The sequence below is a fragment of the Thermobia domestica genome, chromosome 16, assembly GCF_964235325.1.
Source record: "Thermobia domestica chromosome 16, izTheDome1.hap1.1, whole genome shotgun sequence".
NCBI classification, from domain to species: domain Eukaryota; kingdom Metazoa; phylum Arthropoda; class Insecta; order Zygentoma; family Lepismatidae; genus Thermobia; species Thermobia domestica.
Window position 1 is genome coordinate 122,207,395 of NC_137469.1, and position 24,685 is coordinate 122,232,079.

Sequence of the window (24,685 nt, forward strand, 5' to 3'; positions counted from 1 at the left end):
ATCATTGTTTCCTATTTTCCTCTTTGAACAGAAACTGTAAATAGGTTTAGTTAGATTTAAATTTCCAGTATATTAATTCTTAGAAAAACATCTCTCAAACGATTGATTCAATTAACAATTTCAGACCTTGAGAAGTAAGCCATTTAGTTTTGCAATATATCATTAAATAAATTAATTACAATATCTTTTTTTTTTATTTTTTAGATTATTTTTTTCTCGTGAATTTCGCGGTACATTGTTGACAACATAATTGTGGAGCATTCAAATTTATGGACCATTTTTAGTACCTTTTAGTAAATGTTAAAGGGATACTTTTTAAAATTGTCATATGGTCATTATAGTTAAGTTATTTATAGAAATCGGAGAAAGGAATGGGGATGGTACTGAAGAATCTTAGAAGGTGATTGAAATATATATTTAATTTAATAGATATCTTGCCTTTTTGTAGAGTAAGCTCCAGCAAGTCAGAGATGAAATCAAACTAACTTCACAACGTTTGGAAGCATGCAGAAATAATTTATCAGCCAAAGAAAAAAGAGTGAAAGAAATAGAGAAAGAAATGAATTGTCAACGTGAAATGATCACCAAAGTAGTTTCAGAGGCTGAAAAATTATGTGAAAGAATAGTTACGAAAAGGTAGTATATGAGTTTCTTTTCTTTTCTTTTCTTTTTTTTTTTTTTTTAAATATAAGTTACTTTATGTATTTGTTACTGACTCAGAAAACCGTTGTAGAATTATTTAGACCCAGCCTTTGTTTATTCATGTTATAAAATCCGTGTAACTGAATAGTTAGCGTGCGTGCTTTTTGTATGACGTTTTCGCTTTTCCGGTCGAGGCATATGTCTTTAGGTGGTATCACAGCGTCTTAAGGCAATGGGGAACCACCCAAGAAGTTAGGATATTGGGTCTAGAAAGCTAGAAATAATGCTATTAGTAATGGTATGCTGATGTGCTCACCACACACCATCATATTGAACGTTGTAACAATTCTTAAAATGTACGCGCCTTTGGCGTGGGAGACCTGGGTTCGATTCCCGGCGGGAGCTCATGTGGTTCGGATTCCACGTTAATCAGTAAGTCCACGTCTCATATAGCCTTGCTGGTGAACGGGACGTTAAACTCAACTCAAACAAACAAACAATTCTTTAAATGTTTTATTTTCCGTAATAAATATTCTTTTAACTGTGTCCCGCTTAAAAGGTTGTGTAACGTGTATAAAAAATGCAAAGGTATTTGCATATTGAATGATAAAGGAAGTTGCATTTAATTAATTGTAATCGTATAACATAAATCATACGTTCTTGTTGCGTAACAAAATTTTATGTTTTTGTAAACCAACCTCTTCTCAATTAAAAACGTGAAGGAGCACTGGTTATTGCTGTGATGCGAAGGAAAGTGGAATAGCCTATAGCTTCCAACCTGAGGAACTATACCGAATAGACGTGTAGTGGCCCGCGTAGTGTAGGGTCGCTGACGCCCTCGTCTTTCATGCGAGCAGTCCCGCGTTCAATTCCCGGTGGGGACATTCGGTCGAAAAAGTGAAAAAGTTTTTTCAGGCCAGCCATCCTGAGTGAGATTTTCCTCATTCAGACCAGGCAAAGGCCGGGATGATACTTAACACAAATTCCAGGCCACATCCTTCCTTACCCAATCCTTTCTTCCTTCCCTTTCCTCGGATAGTGTGATCGCCGAGGGATGTCATCCCTCACACGTGACGGGCTAACATAGCCATTAGATGCCGAAAGCCCAAAAATCTAATTTTAATAATACTAAATAGATGCGGCAAAATAAGTTCAGAATCTATCCAGTGAGTCAGGTGTTGAGTTAGTTCCTATTCATAGTTGAGAAAAGGGAGAAAACAGAAGTCTATTCCAGTCTATCCCCCACCACAGCAATAACCAGAGCGCTGCTTCACGTTCACTTGTTTTATAGAAGAAAGAAAGAAAACACATACCTACAACTTCCGTTACGCTACAGGAATGTATGAATTAAATTATAGCACTATAGTTGTAAAGTCCTCTTTGAAGTACCCCTATAACTTTGTAAATTCATTATTTAAAATTTAAAAAAAAAAAAAAAAAAAAAAAAAAGTGAGAATGCTCCAAGAGCATTGCCAGAACGAACTTAAAAAGAATGGAGAGATGGAGCGGGAGGGATAACTGATTATTTCTAGATGTAAAAGTAAATGTCTTTATCTGCATCTTGTTATGTTTCCCGCAAAATATCATCTCTCTATGACGTACAGTTCCCGAGGTATGACTCCTTAAATCTCCCGAAATTCGAACTTTTTGGCCAGTATCTGGGGAACGATAGTCAGTTGGCCAGTAGTCAGTTGATCAGTGGCTACCGCTTACTATTTGGTATCAAAATGTTCACCATCTTCTTTGGTATTGATCAACACCAATATGATCTCTCTATGACTTACGATTCCCGAGATATGGGGAATATCTGGAAATCGGCCATTTTTTGGCCAATATCTCGGAAATGGTAAGAGTGACGTGAAAAATTTAATCACTTTCTCAGCTAGGTTTTGATGCTCTATCGAATTCAGGGTTCAAAATTGAAAAAAATCGAAAATAACAGACAGACAACGAACTTTTTAAGTTCGTTGAATAGTCAGATCACTCACAGAGATTGTTTTTGGTGTCATTTTGCAGCAAAATAATTTTTTTTAAACCTCACTAGAAGCACATTAGTTTCAGTTTGTAGGACTGTTCACAATGTTTTATCGCCCTTGCTCTACGACATCGCCAGATACACAGAGACGCACTGAGAATTTCTTATGCCTTACTGAACGCTCGGTTTCAACAAAGCACTTAATGCCATTCATAAATGGTAAACCTACTGGGAGGATCTTTCCTGTATTTGGTACGAAAATTCCGTTGCACAATTGTTGCAGACATTAGATTCACCACAGCACACAATGGGTGAAGCTAGGGACCTGAGATAAAGGGATATAGTCCGCTCGAACCAAATCTGCCGAATAGTACAATATTCGATGACAGTGACCATATATATATATATATATATATCACTTGACAATGTACTGGTTGTGTGAGGGGGCATTGTCATAGGGAAACTTCAGTGGCCGAAGCTCAGTAATTATGGCTTGAACACGGGTCATTCTCTAGGATAGTCGCTTCATGATCTCTAAGTAAAAGCTGTTATTGATGCCTTGACTTCTGATACAAATGCCATATGAATGAGACCCGTGGCATCAAAACAGGCAATCAAGAAACACTTGTGATTTCAGAAGGGAACTTTGGTTGGTCTTGGTTTTTCTGGCCGAGACCCATGCCGACGAATGTTTGATAAAATGATGGCACTTGAAACACCATATTTCTTCCATGGCGATAATGGTTTTGAGGAAATTGGGGAGGAATCCGCTGTCATGACGAAGTCTTTGAGTGTTTGCTACCAAATGGGTGCACAATTTCCTTGTCTCCAAATCTTCATATAATGATCTTACCTATTGCCGAGGATTTTTTTTCCCGGAAGCTGAGATAATCGTCGTTGTCATGAAGTCACAGTTTTGTCATCTCGTCGTATGCTTGGATGTCCGTTCTCCAAAGACTCCATGCTCTCACGAAAGCGATTATTCTATCCGAATATTCTTGTTCTAGACCAGTGTACACCAGGAAGCTGCTCGTTGGCGCTACCTTCACTCGCTCAGTGTGGAACAAGCGTGCAAGCCAGGCAATAGCATATAGTTGGCGGAGAACCAGCTGACAAGGGCAAAAAAAAGCAAGTGTTGCCAAGTAATGTAGAGTGTTATTTAAAACTATTGCACCACATATTTTGTACGTCTTCATGCATTCGCAAGAGTAACTTTAAGGGCAAAATAATTGTCCACAACTTTCTCAGTTCTCAAAAACTGCATCATGGTTAGTTGAATAGCCTTGAGACGCTGGTTGTCGAGTGCAAAACGGAGTCACGAGTTCCTTTGTTTGATAAGGAAGAGGTATTCGTATAACAAGCTATATTGGCTGCCATTGTTGTGTCCCATATACCCTACAGAGCTTGATTATAATTATATGGGTAACGTACACGTCTTTGGCGAGAAAGTTTCGGGTTCATCTCCCAGTAGAAGTTCATCGCACGTTAAACTGCTGGTCTACATCACATATAACCATGGTGGTGAAAGGGGCGTTTAACTTCAAACGAACACCCAATCCATTTACTCTACAAAGCATAAACATGAAACGCTAATAATAATGAAATAAATGATTTTAAAAAGCAGGAGTTCTTTCTTTCACCATTTTTTCCAGTATTAATAATTTTTATTTTTCATCTTATTCAGAGAAATATGCTACGCAATAAGCATATATAAATCAAATTACGAGCTTAAACTAATAAAGTAAAAAAGTAATAATTCTCTGCATTTCAAAACGTTGTCTATGTTGTTGGTATGGTAGTACTATTCAGCCATTAATTGATTCATAGTTAATTAAAAGAAAAACAGAAAACCCATAGTTGCTCCCTTTTATAAAACTTGCTACTCATAAAAGCGGGTTTCTCATATTAATTCTTTGGCTTAAGGGTTGATACAGTAAAAAGGATATATTCTGTTTGCAGGTTACCTCAATTCAGTAATTATTTTAAACCTCCAGTATTATTTCTGATTCTTACTACTATCTTTCCTGGGTAAGAAATTGATTAAAACACGTTGTATAAAGTTTATATTTCATATTTAAGTCTTTGGTTGTTACTTGAACTAAACATTTCTCCATCATGGAGACCATTGATATAATTTTATCCGTGGGCAACTACAAGACTTTAAGTATGTAAGATTGGTAGCCACTAGCCAGACTTCTAAAAGTATGACTGGACGTATTGGAAAAAATTATCAAGAGTTATGTTTCAATAAAACTTAAGACCCTTAATACGGTAAATACGTCACAAAATAGTTGGTTACTACGTATGTAAGACAATGATAGTGTCATGTCTTGTAATAGTGTGTAATATATTGCTTCACTGCTCAACGAATTTTATAAAGGTGCCGTATTTGCGCGAATATAGGCCGCACATTTCCTAAATTTTGGATTGAAAAAACATGGTGCGGCCCATAATCGAGTTTCCCCCTCAGATCGTAAATCGTTAGTTTCAAAATTACGTTTACACGTATCATGTGGGTTGAAATTAATACCATTACAAGTTACTGCACTTACTTTTGTAAACTATCCAATACTTAAGAAGGAAATAGTAGAAAAAACTTACCTTGTTCGCAAAAATTGCCACCTTCATTAGGTACCGGTAACACCTTACACAGGTACAAAAAACACTTGTACACTTAAGTCTTTTATTAACAGGAATACGTATCTTTGTTATACAATTTATGTAATATATACGATATATTTATATACAGTAGCCCTTCTTGAAAAAAGTAAAGTAACTTTGTTTCGTAGAACTGCGTCAGCTTGTTTATATCTACCTAAATCACACACATTCACTTCCTACCATTTCAGCATCACCAGCGTCTGATTCTTCACCCTCGTTAGACGGTGAATGCTGCTCAGTCACTATCACAAGGAAGGTCGTTTTCAGTCCCATCAAGATTATTGGAAATTCCAGTGTTTTTTAAAACTTCATGACAAGTTCTTCCGATATTGTCCGCCAAGCAGCCAAAATCCAACGGCACACTTCTGGCACAGACGTACGTTGCAAACGGCCTCGGGGCGTCAAAGTTGCTTTGTTCATTATAATTTCTGTAGAATTGTCTTACACTAGCTGTGAATGGATGATTGATTCAAAGGCTGCAACACACTTGTCATGCTAGCAGAAGTAATCACTTGGTCACAGTTTTCCTCTTTCAGTTTTTGTTTCGTTTCATCGCCAATGCACCCGCGAAAACTATCCAACAAAAGCATTGATTTTGAGCGAAGAAGAGACGCTAATTTCACAATGCAGAAATCCAGTCTAGGACCAGTTCCGCTGTCATCCACCCACCGTCACGAACTCTCACAATAATACGAGCTGGGAAGCTTTTTTTCGTTGGGGTGGGTTTACCGATTTTTGTCGCATACGGTAGCAATTTTTGTCCATCAGCTGTGATGCTTAACATAATTTTGCACCGCTACTTTTCAGCACTACGTGTATATAAGTTATTTGCACGCTACGTTCCCCTACATCATTTACGGTAGTACTGTTCGGCATATCAAAATAATTGGCATTTGGTCTGCATTCCCTGTTTGGGAATGTAAATAAATAAATAAATAAATAAATAAATAAAAAAGTTGCGTCGAATGTAGATCACGTAACACTGGAAAGATAACAAACTGTGTTCGTAAGATTGAGGCAGTTTTTTTTTTTTTTGCGGAATTGTAGTTCTGCGGCGAACAGATACATTATTTCATTGCATAAATCGCCGAACCCACCCATACGAAACTTTAAATTCTATTGGCGAAATATTTCTTTTACGTGCTATGTTGCAGCCTTGAATTTAAGTAATTTTAGTTGTAACGGCAAATCCACATTTCCTGTTTTGAACTACAAAATCAAGCAAGCCTTTTCCAGATTTGGATATTTACATTTTTGTCCTCAAAATGAACACCGACTTTTCGAACTATTTAAGAGTTTCTCTTCACTTGCACACCACAGACGATCGATCTGCGTCCCACTACCCGCTTTCCGTGTTCTTTAGCATAGCTGATAACTTCAAGTTTAAATTTCGCTATGTAACTAGTACGCTCGTTTCCCATCGTCACTGACAAAACCAAATGATCAATTTTTCTTGAATAAATCAACTTTGAACTTCCTTACACTGTCGCTTAAATTAGTCACGTCACTAAACCTCCCAATACGCAAAACCTGTCCCGTTGATGATGAGTCACTCTTCATTATGTAGGAGTTGAAGAAGCGGAGAGAGAGAGAGATGTAACTCAAAGTACTATCTAATTAAGTTTTCATAATTGAGTAGTGTAGCCTGTATTCAACATTTACTTTTTTTTTTCTATAATCTTGTTTCAAAAGTTTAGGTGCGGCCTTACCGTCCACTGTATTACTCTTTGTTTATTACTTCTCTAGAACGACAAGAACTTTTTTGGTTACCTTGAACATTCAAATTTTGAGATCTTCAGGTTTTATTTATTCATTTATTTATTTATTTATTTGTTTAGTTCTAAAGGCATTCTTCTGTTGGACAATATATTGTTTTTCCTTGCTTGTATGGACATTTTTGGAGCCTTTCTTATATTTCATAGAAATATTAGTGCATATATTGTACATCTAAAATGTATACTCTCAAATGATGTCCGAACATATTGTGAAGAGAAACTCTTCATTATATGTCTTTCAATCTTGCGAGGAGATTGAAAATCCATTCGCTATTTTTAGTGGTGTATGATGCTTAATTCCTAATTTGTTTGAATAACTTAAATGTGGAGTTATTCGAAATATTTTCTCTGTGTCGTGTTTTAAGTAGATCGTGCATATGATGAATGGGGCATTCGAGGTATAAAATTGAAATTAATGTACATCAATCTTCTTTAGGCTAAAGGAGGCGAATGTTATAAATGAAGACTTCAGAAATACGGTAAGCCTTAAAAAAATGTTTACTTTTAGTTTTATCTAATGTAAACCAATCACTATATCCGTCAACTAGAAATACTTTCTAAATTGTCTAGAGATGATAGCTAAACGAAGGAAAAGAAACACTATCAGAAAAGCATATTTTTGTCTCATAGCTTTTTATACTTTTAGTGTAGATTCAAGTGAATGGCAGTAAAAAACTAAAAGGAGGATCTAAATTCCAGAAAAGCTACCGTGGGCGTGAGTTGCCCGTCATAAATTGATATGGGCTGTGATCATACCTACGAAACGGGACATCGAATTAGACACATTTGCCGTTTGAAAAATGGAAGTTAAAAAATTTCATTTTCAGAATTTAACTTACATGGTAGTTGCCTAGAAAGTATATCAAAATCTATAGGGTTTGTGTAGCATGCGTCGTTTTATTTTAGTTATTATTATTATTATTATTATTATTATTATTATTATTATTATTATTATTATTATTATTATTATTTAAGGGACCCTGAATCTATTAAGAGCGAATTACATCACATCCATAAGTATTTGGAGCAAGTAGAACATGATGTGGGACCGAGAGACAAGGTTGGTTTAATTTTCCATGAAAAGAAACAGAAACTTGAAAAAATAGTTAAAGAAATCAAAGCTCTTGAAGCAGGAATACAGGTAAGGATATCGGCTTATAAATTATCTATTAACAAAATACTGTATTTTACATAATTCTCATGGAGATATTTGTAATAAAATAAATTCAATTTTTGGTATTCCATCTTGTATTATACAGGGTGTAACATAAATGCATGGCCAAAAGTGACGAGGTGATTGCGGACATCCAATTAAGTAAAAATGTTTCTATAAATATAGATCGGATGCCGCTTCATTTCCGAGATACAGGGTATTCAAATGTCGAGTCCCTCCAATGGCTCACTATGGAAAAGTGAATGGAAATGTTCAATATTACAAGAATAATACAATCAAGTGGAATTATTCCTGTGCAAATACATTTACACCAACATGGAGAATAAAACTAATCAACATTTGAGGTTATTGGGATATCAGTGTTGCTAACCGGGTACAAAGTGTTACGTTTTCAAATAACACTAGACATCCACACGTTAGCATATGATTGCTGATATCAAAACGTTGCTAAACATGGGACACTGTCTTCTGAAGTTTATATGTGGAGCTGTGGCCTCCATTGAATATCTTTCTCTATTAATTATCTTTGGAAACATGCAATAGTTCTGATCTATGAACCATTGTGAGCCTTTAATTAACTTGACACTTGGACGCCTTGTCTTTCGAGAACGGAGCGGAATCTGCCCCATGTTTAGGAACGTTTTGATGTTATCACTCAAATGATAATGTGTGGACGTCTAGTGCTATTTGAAAACATAACATTTTGTGTCAGGTGTGCCAGGTTGGTAACACTGAAAACCCAGTAACCTCAAATGTTGATTAGTTTCATTCTCTATGTTAATGTCAATGTATTTGCACAGGAATAATTCCACTTGATTGTATTATTCCCGTAATATTGAACATTTCCATTCACTTTCCCATAGTCAGCCATTGGAGAACTCCCGGTGGGAGCTCATGTGGTTTGGATTCCACTTAATCAGTAGGTCCACGTCTCATATAGCCTTGCTGCTGAACGAGACGTTAAACTCAAAATCAACTCGACTCTCGACATTTGAACACACTGTATCTCGGAAACGAAGCAGCATCCGACCCATATTTATAGGAACATTTTTACTTATTTGGATGTCCGCAATCACCTCGTCACTTTTGGTCATGCATTTATGTTACACCCTGTATATTACTTCGACTTACGTGTCAAACGCACCGACTGCATCATCATCAGAGTTCGAATAATTTGAGAATTGTATAAGTTAATTGTTAGATTTTTATAATGTTACATTTCAATATGAAACAATCAAATACTGTTATAATTTACGGTTGATTTCAAATTTATAAATGAAGCGTTTATCTAATTACGTTTCTTCTTTTCCTTTTTATTATTATTGTTGCAATAAAACATTCCAAATATCATTTGACTTGAAGACCTTCCCCTTTGTTCAATGTGTTATGAAAATCAGCATAGAACCGACGCATTTTCAAGGGGTTGTGTTGCACTAATTCTGAATTGTTTTTTTTTAATTTAATCGTATATACAGGATGTATCAGAAAGGACTTTACTATAACTTTGAAAACTCATATTGATTTCTTTATTTGGCTTATACACACGGTTTTGGTATCATTTTGTAGCACAATATGTATCAAGTTTTTTATCTTCTACCTAAAGAGGTTCAATGTAGCTTCCATTGGTAGCGGCATACATCCCATCTGAAGTCGATTTCTGTAGCATTTCCACACTAAATTCCTTACGAGCAATTCTGCCAGTCTCTTAATTCTTGCACCGTTTGTAATATGTATAATTTGAGATGCAACCGTTTTCTCAACACACGCAGAACTGTCATGTGTGGGACGCCCAGCTGTCGGGAGGCACCCCGGGTTGATTTTCTAGGACTGTTCACAAAGCTTTGTCTCACTTGCTCAATAACGTCTTCAGACGTACAGGGACGACCTGAAAATTTGTTGTATCTTACCGAACATCAGTTTCAATAAAACACTTATGCCACTGATGAGTAGTAGTCCTACTGAGAGGATCTTTACCATACTTTGTACGAAAATTACGTTACACAATTGTTGCAGACTTGGATTCTTCAAACCAAAACATACAGCTAGCACGCTGGCGATCAGTAAAGGCAGCTATCTTTGCTGCAACTGCTGCTAGCGCATGCGGTGGCACGTTTCTGAACTAGTGTACTACGTGAGTCAAAACTTGATGTATTTTGCTATAAAATGACACCAACACCATATCTGTAAGATACGTAAATGAATAAATCAATATGAGTTTTGAAAATTGTAAAGTCCTTTTTGATATACCCTGTATATATAAATGCCCAGTTGCTATGTAAGATATAAGCGAAAGTCGTGAATAGCTTGCTCGCACGCAGAAATTGGCAACGGTGACCGTACTGTTATGTGTAGACTGTCTCTCCTTCATTAGTTAGTTGGTGAAGCCGTTCATATGTATCACTAATGGGTAACAAGATGGTGTTTGAATATCGCTGAGGAAAAAGTCGATAAAATCAGATTCAAGATTTACCTTCTGATCAAATTACTGTTTTCAAATACAATTCCTTTCCGACTAACAATAATATCAGCTGCAAACGAGTTTGAGAAAAAAATGTAAAAGTTTGAGCATCAGCTATAGTATTCTCATAAACCAAATCTTCCTGATCTAAAAGACATACAAAAATCTACACTTATCTCACGAGCTTATAGAATTAAATTAGTGCGCGATTAGCTTCTTATTAAAAATTTTCTAATTTTGGTTTAAATTAGAAGTAAAAATACCGTTAAAATCTATAATTCGTGTATCTAATGGTATGATTATTTTATCATAAACGTTTAAAACAGACCGAGAAATGCGAGTAAAAACAAAGCATACTATCTTTTGTCAAAGCAGCGTTTCGGCTTAGTCATTGATAGGGAAGTTGTAACAGTATATATTCACTTAACCCTTTATTTACCCCTGTTGCTTATAAGCAATATCGGTTTTTGTTGTGTTACATGCACGAATGATAACTTCAATGATCGTTTAATTGACATTGTTGCTTTCATACAATATTTATACAGGGTGTTACAGAATTGTGTCACATTATCTTGGGTACAGATTCCTCACATCAAAATAAGAAAAAGATTTCATATAGACCTGTGCTCACAACTGGATAGTTTCGGAGCTATAGGGTGCCGAAAACGTGAAACTTTAAAAGTTCATAGCTTCATTATTATGAGACCTATCATAGTCGGGTCAAGACATCACTGAGGGACTGGTATACATCGGGACAGCTTTAAAGGGCTCTTTCCCCAACCACTGCTTCTTTTCACCCCCACAACCCTCGGTTAGTCCTCGCGAGCGTGTAAGCTGTCACCGCTTTCAGTGTTGCCGTACTTCCGATCAACTTGTGTAGTTACAAGTCCGGCAAAATAAGGAGACAGCTTTCCTTCCTATTTTCAGTTAACAACAACAAAAATTTAAAAAAAAAAAAAAAAATCAACTAGGAAAAAGGAAAGAAAGAAAAGGAATCGAGGCAACATTGGTTTTTAGCCAGAAGGGATCATAAATCTCTACCACGTGTCGCGAAGACTAATAGGAAAAGGTCCAGAGGGGTGAACAAGGTTTTTAGAATTCCTGGAAAAAGAGCCCTCTCTTTCTGTCCCAATGTATATGTGAACTATCCAAATATCCATGTTTAAGAAGGCTCCAATACTTGAACACCAATTTTTAGAGAGGTAGGTGGAGAGTAATCAAGTACTCCCAAACAGCCTCTCTAGAAATGATTGTGCAAGTACCGGAGGTTCTGAAAGATGAATATTTGGATAATTCACATACCAGTTCCTCAGTGATATCTTGACCCGATTACGATAGATTCCATAGTAGTGAAACTATGAACTTTTAAAGTACTCTTATTTCACGTTTTCGGCACGCTATAACTCCGGACCGAAACAATCCAGTTTTGAGCACAGATCCATATGAACTTTTTCTTTCTTATTTTGATGTGAGGAATCTGTATGTTCCCAAAATATTGTGAGACATTTATATAATATCATGTATACGTGATTTGCGGACCACTTGTTTAGATAGTTGTAATCTTCGTCAACAGGAGACAGCCGATTCAGTACTGCTAAAGCTTTATTTCTCAAATTCGGCAAAAGTTTGTTTTATTTCGCGGTTTCGTGGTGTGTAGGAAAATATTTCAATGAAACTGCTGTTAATTGATTCTTCTGAGAAATAACTAATTATATTGCGGACAACGTTGCTCACTAGCAACATATGATTAGCTATTTTAGATCAGTGTTGCTTGGAAACAAATATTCTGTATCTTATATCCAAAATACAAAAATACTTCAAAATTTACGAAATGATCGTCAGGAAGACGTATTTCAATCATAATAACAAACCAAAACATATTTACTTGAGTTTCTCAATACTTAAAGAATTAATTTTGGTGTTGTGGCAAAGGCAAAACCAATCAATGCCCGTACTGCTAGAGAAAGCGAATAATATGTAGGCGACCCCATTCGGTTCAGTTCTTTTTTATCTGTGGATTTTATTGTAAGGTGGAATATTTATGTAGTTCAGTGGATGTATATGTTGCTTGAAATAATTGTTGGGATTAAAATCAAAATACGTTAATTTTAAGTGGACGGAAAAAGTTTTAATTAACGGGACGAAACAGATCCTGAATATAAAAGTTAATTTGTGTTGCAAACCTTTTTCTGTGTTTGGATTTTTTGTGCAAGAAAAAGTATGGTGGTGTTTCAAAGGAATTAGTGGTGATTTAATTTGTTTTAAAAAGAGGTTGATACAGTCTTATTAGTGGGTATTATACTAAGATAACATAGCGAGTTGTGTGAAGTAATAACTGAATTATCATTTATGATGTATTAATTGGATTAAATTATCAGAGGTTCGTGGATAAGCCAAATTGGGGTTGAATACAATTTAATTAGGCTGAACATTATTACTAGGACCCGGAAGTTGAGGAAAAATGTTCTTGTTCACGAGTGCCCGAAAACGAGGCTTAACATAATATGTGTTCATTTTGGGTCATTCTAGGCCAGAAAATGGTGGATTTTATTTGTCCTTTTGTGCCTTTTTCGGCGGTTTTTTTATTTATTGATTTTTTAAAGCTTTTTATAGGTCTTAACATCTTTTTTTGCACTTCATCTTTCGACAATAAATTTACTGGCCATTAACTCAAATCACCATCACCTCTTAAACATCTTTTCTTTAGTAAAGAAAATTCAAAAAAATAAGACATTCTTCAACGACTGGACAGATAAGAACAGATCTGCAACAATCATAAGTCAGATAAGGAGGCATAACAATGTCCTCCAGCAAGGAATGGGGGGGGGGGTGAGGTTGGGGAAGTTTTCTTATTTTAGTTTGTACTTCAGTTTGTGGAAGGAGGACAGATCGTTAACCTACCAGAAGCTTGTATTTCTTGAGCGTTATATTCATTAAATAATTCTAATTAAATTGGGTCTTATTTTTAAGTTCTTTTTTCCAATTTTTAGGTCTTTTTTTTTTTTTTTTTTAGATATTTTTAGATCTTTTTATAGGTCCTTTTTAGGCAATTTTTAGGTCTTCAACTTCCGAGTCCTAATTATTACTAACATAATTGGTTATTGAGCGTATGGAACACATTATAATAATATAACAACAGCTAACCTGAATAATGTTCCTTTTTTCAGTACTTCCACGACGAACAGAGTCCGTGGGAAGTACTGGAAATATTGGCTAAGAATACATAAAAAGAGACATTATTCAGGTTTTCTTACATTATTACCCAATATAGTTGTAGGACAAAGTATTTCCTTATATTGCATTTTACATTCTAACAGTAATTAGGTGGTCAAATTATGCTTTCACATTTCTCCGACACCTCGTAGTTATTTATTTATTTCCACTCAAAATTGATGACCTATCCGTCCTTTTATCATCCCTTTTAAGCATCGAAGCTGTGATACCGTTGTAGTAGCGGTGTATTGAGTAAATAAAAAAGTTTTGAAGCAAACAGGAATCATTAGTTGGTAAATTAAAATTTCTACTTTGTACATCCTGGTTCTCAGTTATATGGACAGAATTTGTGGTATGGAATTACTCAAATAAAAGCGCATGTTTTCGCAACATTTCTCGAAGAAACTGGAATTGACAATCAAGAAACACAAAGTTCTATCGTCGTATTAAATGAATGTAAAAGCTTGATACTTACTCGCAGAGAATAGGTTTTCTAAAATAAGCTTTGGAGGAAAAATTTGCTTTAATTGTGGATGAAAATGGACAAGGTTGTACGTATTATGAAGTTCCAGATTGTATATGCTACAGGGGGCACAGTGGCTTAGTGGTAGAGCGTTCAACTCCGGTGCTTGGGGTCCCTGGTTCGATCCCAGCTCGCGCCGTGTGGACTTTGTGGTGGACAAACACTGTGCTCGTGGGTTTTCTCGGGGTTATCCCGTTTCCTCCCATTTTCTTCATTCCACCATTTCATTCATTTGTCATAATCACCGTCTCCTTTAGCCTAACCGGCATAATCGTGGGACGTAAAACTCAAAGATTTCATATCATTTTTTGTACATGCTACAAAGTGTCATATAGGTGAAAATAAATATTTATAGCTCTAAAATACGAAAGAATGTATGTCAATGATGAGTTTTAAATCGAGCAAGATACATGTTTCACTTAGAAAATGTGCGCGGCTTGGATTATAATTTAGTTATATATATTTCGAAGCAATTTTCGTAATAGATCATTTGTATCTCGTATATTATTTTTATAATAATATAATTTGCTTATAGGTGCTTTAGTTCTTGCAATTTTAATCTATGTTTGTTTCCACAGAAACTGGAGCTTCTCTTAGAAAATAGAAAAAAAATATATCTTAATCTCCAGCGACTATTGTCTGTGAGAGTGCAAATGATATTTCGAATGCTTTTGTCTCAACGACAGTTTAAGGTAAGTGAAGAAAAGACACAAAACTTACAGTAAGCGTACTTGATCTTAGGATAGTGTTAAAAGACGTACCTTCGAAAAAGGAAAAGTTTAAATGGTGGGGTTTAAATATCTGACTTGCAAGGTGAATTCCAAATAAGCATGTAACATACGGAAGTTAACAGTGATAGGTTTGTTCTATGTCCCTCTAAAGAGGATTGCAATTAGTGCTTGTAAGTGCTAGTGCTTTATTTCCGAAATAGAGAAAATAAAAACTAAAACTAAAATTAAAAAATACGGTTATTTAGGTAGAGAAATTTATCTGCATGTGAAGGAAATCAAAACATACGACTTAAGTTATCTATACTTAGGAAGACGTTAATTAAAGCTATATATGGTTTGTACGTAATAAACTTTATTCACTATATGCTTTTCTTATGGACAAACTTGGAAAGTGATCCTTAAGAAAAGAAAGGTTGTTAATATCTTTCTACGTTGCTATAAACTCTTTGTTCTGTCTTGTAAGAGTTCGCGGATGATATCTACCATTTACTGTTCTCACGACCCGTAGATTCTTCAGAGTAGCTCCCGTTCTTTACTTCGGTCAATCCTCACAGTCTCTGAACTACTGCTACGTCAGCAAACATACGCAACAGACCAAAGAACCGCGGTAGCGCGCAGAGCGAGCGCCAAATGCAAGTATCATTCTGCTGCAATGTCTCGACGGCTGATACGTAAGAGGAGAGTGTTCAATATATATATATATATATATAGAGAGAGAGAGAGAGTTTCGTTACTACATGGTCAAGAATTCTTCATACTATTTATATTTACCACAGATATGTACAGTATATGTAGCCACGATTATTGCCCTTAATTAAAGAATGTGTATGCAATATTAGTGTTTCTGCGTCATTTTATGTCGTAGGGAAAGGTGGGTATAGTTGTAATACAGCTATGGATGTAACATCACAGATATCAGCTAACAGATCTGGATCCAAGTTTAGAGACTCCGTTATAACAGTGTGTTAAATGTCATTCATTCACCAACCAGGGAGAATGGTGTACGACGCAGTACGGCCAAACAAAGGAAAGAAAACTTTTTTCGATGTACGTAGGTAATTTTTCGCCTTTCAGAATAAATACTTGTAGATCGAAAATTAAGTCTCAAAACATTACATGTAATGAGTGTAAGTTAGTTGTTTCCGTTTATTAAATGCAAGGAATACGATTTTGAAAAAGAGAAAATTACAGTAGTGCGGATAAATGTAACAAAGTGTTAGTCTAAGCTTACGTTACAAAGATACCCAGGTCATGGATGGCATTATTGTGATAGAAGTATGTTTTTAGCTGACGCTAGGAGTAATAAAGTTCTCTAAATATATTTAAAACCGTTGATGTGTTCCGATAGGGGCATTTACTCAGTATGATAAACAGTATTACTAGACAAATTAATAATATTAGTTCAATGAAATAATGGTAATGTGCCTTTGATCGGATTGCTTCTCCGTGTGAAGTTGCAGTTTGAGAGTCATGTGGTTCACCTAATACAAATATATGGTATATCATCAATTACCAATGGAGAAGGGGTAGTAGAAACCATTGTAAGAATTTTCTTTTGCTTGTAGACTCTGACCGATTTATTTAGTGTATCATAGTATTTTGTTCAAGTGTTTGTAACGGAGAGGTAGATAGCACAACTACGCGCATATTCACTATGGCGATATTCAAGTACTCTATTTCTCTATTTACCTAGACTACAAGGTACAGCTTATTTTAAACTTGAAGTTAATAATCTAACTTCGCCATTACTTTAACCTACGTTGGTGGAGGATTCATTGCGAGATGAAAGTGTTACATGTAAGTTCTAATAAAGTGTCCCTTCTGCTGTGCCTGTACAAAAATAGAATAGACGTACTTCAATCTCGCAAACGATATGAAGTCAAAATTACAGAGTAGAAAGATCTGGAATGTTCGAGAAAAAACACCCCCCTTTCGTGCAATTCCTAGAGTTATTTATTTAAATGTCGGTCATACCATATTATTCAACGAGATTAATTAACCTTGATCTGCATATCTTTCGAGATGCAACGCCACGTAAGTCGCAGTAACGATGAAGAAAGTCCACAAACTTCAGACGAGGATTGCATATGCCTTGTGCGCTGTGACATTTATAGCAACAGGAAGCCAAAGGAACTGTAGATGCATTGTAACAATTGCAAGCAATGGGGACATGAGGCTTGGGTAGCAAGTCCTAAACCTATCTTCGTTTGTCACTACTGTGAAAGTGAGATGGGTGACAGTCGCAATACCGATGATAGTAATTTTAATTTAATTTAATTTAATTTATTTATTTATTTATTTGTGGGACGGGGATTTCATAATGAATCAGTGTAGCATTTTACGTTTTGAATGATAGACGTCAAAGGAGTCAAAAGAATAACAGTGATGACTTTTATAGATTACTAGGTTTAAATTATCTTTATCAGATTGCATAATTGTATCCTTGTTATGTAGTATCAAATTGCATAATTGTATCCTTGTTATGTAGTATCAAGTTTATGAGAAGTCTGTTAGGAGAAAAATCTTTTGGTTTTAGTTGATCAACTGATTAGTTTTATTTAGACTAATAGATAATTTGCAATACCATATTAAGTGTAAATACGGATGCAGTCTTAAACATATTGTTACAACAATACCTATGTAATATTACATCTTTCCCCACATATCGGGATCATTGTAACACTCCATATGCTTTATATTTTTGTTGTATAGATTACTAAGTGGTTGATATTCATTTGTTCAAACTGTTCCTATGTACGCTTAAGGGATATGCCTAATTAACTGTAGTATTGAAACAACTCCATTTGTTATTTAACAGCGACGAGATTGAAAGAATGTTACAACTATACTCACCTTCTCCTACCCATGCTGAGCTGTCATATGCGTTCGTTCGATATTTTGCAGATGCGATTTATTATATTTAGTGTACATATATGAGTCTATTTGAATGTCACCGTTTGAAAGTGATGCTAAAATTTCGAATTTAGTTATGTATAAATTTTCAATTTGTGTTCTATTCTGAGTTGTAGACACACAAAAATAATGCATTGCGTTGTTTTTGTTGTTCCACACCACATAATAAACGAGTAGTTTTTGCCGTAGTGATTTGTGTGAGTATTTTGCGTACCTTAACATTGAACGCCACTACTGCGAAAACTTACATGAAAGCTGAGTTCAAATAGCATAATCTGTTTGAACAGAATTGGCGCATTAACTCGAGATGGTATTGGTGTCTACCTTACTTTGTAGATCGATAGCTTATCACTTTAAGCCAGTCCTTGATTGAATTTGGAGATAATATCATACATTAAATGTCCAGTACTCCACAATACTTCCATTATTACAGTGGCAACGAAACACTTATACTTATTAATGGTGAGCTCGGTTCGGAGTCTTCCGCCATATCCAGAGTCTATGCTAGAGCCTTAAGGCAAGCTCATGTTCCACTTTTTGTGCCAACAGTCGTCCTAACACTTAAAGTAATGGATCCTAGGAAAGATGCTTCACTATTGTACGGTCCAGCAGAGTCCAATTTAAATCCAGGAGCTTCTCCGAAACCAGGAAAGAGCAAGATGCTTACTTCTGTTATGGTTAAAGTACCAAGTATACTACCGGAACCAATGACAAATGTGTTATCAATTCGGGAGTTGAACAAACTACCACAACCATTCCTTTTTCTTCTTCTTTTTATTATTATTATTAATAATAATAATAATAATAATAATAATAATAATAATAATAATATAAAGGTAACAAAGAAAGTTCTGCAGCTTTTTTACCCATCACCGTCGAACATCGATATGTCACCTAAGACATATCTGGAAGATCAAAAATAGTCCCCACCAGCATCGACGACCTTCTGCCAACGTCCTGGAAGGCCAAGGATTCCATCGCGATAGAATTCGGTGGGCCGTGAGTTCGCGCGAAGTGAACTTTTTGGTCGACAAACATCGTGTACATGGGTTTTCTCGGGGTTCTCCCACTTTCTTCATTCCAACATTTCATTCATCTCTTATTATCGCCGTCTCCTTTAGCCTAGACGACATAATCGTGGGACGTAAAACAAAGATTTCATTGTCGGTGGGCCGTGAAGCGAAGAAGGTATCAAGTGCATTTTGCCCCTCTACTAGGGATTTGAACTGGCATCCTCTAAGGTGATTGTCCAAGGAACGGAATAGGTGATAATTGGACTGTGCAATGTCCAGGGAGTGTGGCGGATGCAATAGTGTTTCCTATACAAGGCGTAGAATGGTGTCGGGGGTTATCCTAGCCACGTGGGGTTTAACCTTTTCCTCTAACAGGAGAACCTCTTTGCGCTTCAAAAGTACTGGCTCCAGAGTTTTGAGTTTTTCTTGAACACGGCTCAACTGTTGACAGTACACAGTTGCATTGATGCTCTGGTAGCAGTTCCCGATGCACGATACTGCGAGCATTCCACCAAACCCAAGGAGGACCTTCTGGTGCAGTACTGGTTTCTTCTGTTTTGGAACCGGTTCATAGGATGCTAACCAATGATGACGGCGCCGTGGAGCTTCGTACAGGACCCACTTCTCATCCTCACACATCAAGAAACAGGTGTCTGCTAGCGTTGCTTTCTGGGCCAGAGTCAAATCATGTGGTATCCATCGACCCAACTTGTAGTGTTTCCCAGGTTGATGGAAGTGCTGCCGAATGGCTTCACTCACACTGAATTGTAGTCCCAATTCCTCACATTTCTGGCCACTGTTCGCTTCAATTGCTGCCTGAAGATCTTCATTTTGTACCTGTGTTTGTCTTCCGGCACGTGGTGCGTCTTCGAGTGTTTCGTCACGTCCTTAAACTTGCTAAACCACCGCTGCACTGTCCGCGTAGTCCCGACACCCTCACCAAAGGCCTCACCCTCACCTGGCATACCTTACGCTCCGCTGCAGCCGCGTTTGACCCCAGTTTGAATTCGTACAACATGCAAGCCCTTATGACGCTTTGTGGAGGTCCCATGTTCATTCTGTCCTTACTAAGTTCACAGTGTAACTGAACTGTCACAACGAGGTAGTATGTTGGATATACCCACACCAACAACTGACCTTCGCCTTATCTTCATTCGCATTCAACTTACTGTGTGAGGGCCAATTGAACTCAGACCACAAAAAGCGACAGATCTTTCTTTGTTACCTTTATATTATTATTATTTCTTTGTTATGTGGGTATATAGGAAGCCTCTTCAATGACTTCCTTTCCACCATTCTTCGTCTAAGTACTTTTCCCATCTTATTTTTCTCTGTTATGTATTTTATCCAGTCATCTGTTGAATATTTTTTTCTCATGTCCATTTTGTTGTTATTTTTATGTGCAGTAAATTCTTTGATATTTTTTAATTTTTTTAAACGTTTTCTCATCAGTAAGCGTAGATTTTTCTTTCTTGGACAATCTTGATTAAGTGTATTTGTGATTAATTCAGTTCTTTCTTCATATTTTCTTTGCTTTCCGAGAATGCGTCGTAGTCATCATATCCTTGAAATTTGCTCCACATTCTTTGCGTATTATCCATATTTCTGCAATATCAGGTTATTATGAAATATATGTTGCTGTATTTTAGCTGCTTTTGTAGATCTGCTCTTACCCTTTATTAGCGGTTTCATGGTTCGGTAAAATGTTGCTTCTCGCCGTAATCTCGTGTATATTGCTAACCCTTACGACATGTGGCAGTCTCACATTACCTATTATTAGAATACTCAGACTTTTAGTGAAAATATCTTTTTTAGCATTTTTTTTTTTTTCACTGAACGTATGGGCCATTTCAAGGGACTGTATGAAGACGTGAAATTTTTGTGAGAATTAGTACCATTAAACAGTCTGTGTTTTCCAAGCCAAATATTCGACTTCAGCCTGGCTTTCCAATATCTATTACAAAAATAATACGTGCATTCTACCATTTCGGTAGTTGAATTCTCTCAGCTTTGTTTATATTCTTAATGCATTTGTCTCCCGTCTTCGTCTTCTGTGAGCATTTTTTTTTTTTTTTTTTAAATTACTTTGTAGATCCACATAAACAATAACTCACGCTTGTACAATGCTTGAATTTCTCATTTACCTTTCCAATTGAATAATCCTTCACAACAGTGCATTCAACTACACTTTCCATGTAAGTAGCCTTAAAATCCTTTCCCCATGCAACCTACATGATTAGCCATCCACATTTAAATACATGGTCAGCGTATTCCAAGCGTATGCAATGAAAACGCGTTGCGAACGCTTCGAATAGCTGCCCACTAAGAAAGCTGCATTACGAGACCACGCCGCAGTCCCAACTTTTTACTATTACTGTTGTTGCTTTTCGTTGTATTCAATTCGATGTAAATTACCATTACAGTTTATATCTGGAAGTTTATTATATTCAGTATGCTATTTTATTGATCAGTTTGTACTTTGTTTCTTTGTTTTACAAGTGTTTTTCTTTTTGTACAGGGTTTGTTACAAAAGTTCTAATCATAATTATCAAATATATAGCGGAGAGTTTAATATAGCATTATTTCTCAGCATAGTCCCCTGACAATTGAAAGTACTTGGTCCATCGAAGTTCAAGTGCACATATCCGCTGGGAAAAAAAGGCTTTATCGAAACCGTCCAGGATATCATCTACAGCACGTATAACGTATCATATCATCTGTATCAAAACGAACATCATCTAACTTTTTGGGGCGGAGGTTTAAAAATAGATGAAAGAAGCCAACGTGTGGAAGGGCCATGGTGACCAATGACTTGTGGTTGGAGGTGTTGTCTGATGGGAAAGGATGCTTTTTGTTAGTTTCATACGATACTTTTGCTGAATATGATCACGCAGCTTTCGTAGGAGGTGTGCATAATTAACCCTAGTTATTGTTGTCTTCTTTGGAACATGATCTACCATCATTACTCCCTCTGAATCACATAAAAGAGTAGCCATCACCTTTCCTACAGAGGGCACTAATTTAGCCTTCTTTGGAAGTGAGGATGAAGGGTATTTCCACTGCTTGGAACGTGGTTTTGACTCAAGTTGACATTGTGGAATCACGATTCATCCTCTGTTATAAGTTGAGAGGAAGAAATTTGGATTTGTTTAGAAAAGCTGAAGATTATCATTTGAAATATTACTTGTGGTTATCTTTTGGTCAAGGGTTGTAACCAACTGGAGGTCGGGTCGCTGTTTGGGCTGCCATTTATTTGTAACCAATTCGTGTTCTCTGTTCGGGCGGCAATTTATTTGTAACCAACTTGAGTTCGGTGTTCGTGGCTCTGTCCTCCGTCGTCCTGCCAATAAGTATTCTCCTGAGACCAGAACTTACCTGGATAGGACGATGAAGGACCTCTCCAAGAAGGGGTTACAAATTGTTTCCAAATCACTCGTCGGTCTCAATGATGAGATGAGCATTAGGCGCCGAGAGGTTCGGATGTCTCGTCCCGAAAACCTTTTTAATGCACTGTAGCCCTTTATATATATGAGATTATGTCTGAAATTACACTATAAATACTCTTCTCACACCATTGACGCACTTGGGGGATTAGCACTGGGGAAAGGATCGCCGGGGTAATCCCACGTAGTATCCTGGTTGCTACTCCAAACAGTCCTGAAGAGTCGACGTGAGTCTTCAGCGAAATAATTTCCGAAGTGGAATGCTGATGTTGGAGGGCGCGTTTATAACTTTTTGGCGCACAAGGTTTATGAACCTGGGACTTCACTAGTTGGGGCTAGCCGTAAGAAAACGTCCTTCACCGGCTAATAGCTTATGCCCCTTAACACAAAATCATACTTAATTCCCGAAGCAACGTGCTTGGTGGCTGCACACAATACCGGAGTCAAACTCCTTGAACTCCTTATGTGAGTTTTTTTTTGGGGGGGGGGTTCTCCCACTTTCTTCATCCCACTATTTCATTCGTTCTTATCAACATTGTCTCCTTTAGTCTACACGGCATAATCGTGGGACCTGAAACTGAAACATTTCATTTTCTTTACTGTTCTTTATCAGCAAAAACACAGGAAAACTAACACCAACTTTAATATGAAATCGTGACTCGACTTATTACGTGACTTTGGATTCCAACGTTGTCTCTGGTAAGATATTTCACTTTTAATTCTGTCTACTGTATGTCTGCCTCTTCTCATCTCAGAAAGATAACCTTCGTATGTGTTAAGTGTCAGATGTTTCTAAGTGACCATTGTATGTTCAGTGTAAATTTATGCAAGAATATATCATTGCAGGGTGATATAGTGTTGAACCACAAAGACCAAACATTGGCTATAAATGTTGCCTCGATTAGCGGAAGCAAACGTCAAAATTCCGACACAAGGTCCCTGTCTGGAGGAGAACGTTCGTACTCTACTATGGCATTTATAATGGCATTGTGGGAAGTAATGGAGTTCCCGTTTTATATGCTGGATGAATTCGATGTCTTCATGGTAAGTAAGGAAATTTGTTAAACTGATCGGTGGTCTGACTATAATTTGGGTAAAATGTATGACAAGATGCATTAGATAAAATTGGTGGGAAAGTGTAAATCTTAATATTGTATCTACATGCAGCATTCGGTCGAGAAAGGGTAAAAAGCTTTTTCAACCTGAATGAGGTTTTCCTCATTCACACCAGGCAAATGCCGGGGTGGTACTTAACTTATAGATCCCAGGCCGCATCCTTTCTTCCATCCCTTTCCCCGGATAGCGTGCTCGCCGAGGAACGTCATCCCTGATACGTGACGGACTAAATAACCATAGATGCCGAAACCCCAGAAATCTAAATCCTAGATTCTAAGTTCACATGCAGATATATATATGCATGAAGCAGAGGATAGTTGGAGGTCGATCTGACGTTAGGTGGGGAAAAATAAAGAGCAGTAATAAACGCTATTGCGTTTATATTAGAGAATGCATTCAAAATAAATGTCAACGAACTTCGTAGTGTTCACAGTTATACCTAGGTAGTTGTTGGTAATGATTTCGACTAGTGCCCTTAGTCGCCCCTTTTATCCCTCTCAGTGTTACTCAACCGCTGCGTTTTCTAACTACATTGAATCAAATGATACTTCAGCGCAATCTGAACCGCTGTGAATAAAAGGTCACATACGATACAATGTAAATAAAATCCAACCAACTGCTGCGAATGCTAACTACCATTGCGCGGAATTTCAGACTGCGGTGGTTGGAGATGCACACCGCCGTAGATAAAAGCACGCATTGATAAAGAAGCTGATGATAGACAAACGAGAATATCGATATCGTAGGCGATTTTGCAGGCCCGGCATAACTGAGAGACGTAAAACTCAATTTTGCAGGAACAGCACTTGTGGATCCGTGACTACATGTACACTGCCAACAATTGCTCTCCTACGTCATTCCCTTTAGTACGTTGGGTACATGGTTGGAAAAAACCAAAATGCTGCACTTCTTGATTGGAATATGCTACTTTCTGTAGTCATAGTTTATGTCATAATGTAATATTTGATTCGAAGGTCCACTTCGAAATCCGTGTAGAACACCAAAATGGCGGCCATTCAAGATGGCTGCCATGATACTGGTATTGCAT

At 36.8% G+C, this 24,685-nt stretch overlaps 1 protein-coding gene across 2 annotated transcripts in view; it reads left to right on the top strand.

Moving 5' to 3' along the window:
* LOC145673385 (structural maintenance of chromosomes protein 6-like) overlaps positions 1–24,685 on the top strand; it is a 169,577-nt gene that overhangs the window by 126,073 nt on the left and 18,819 nt on the right. For both annotated transcript variants that reach the window (XM_081743036.1, XM_081743035.1), the window contains exons 16-19: positions 449–636; positions 8,029–8,194; positions 15,000–15,113; positions 23,368–23,565. In XM_081743036.1, coding sequence (XP_081599162.1) covers positions 449–636; positions 8,029–8,194; positions 15,000–15,113; positions 23,368–23,565 — 666 coding nt within the window. The remainder of the gene's footprint in view (positions 1–448; positions 637–8,028; positions 8,195–14,999; positions 15,114–23,367; positions 23,566–24,685) is intronic.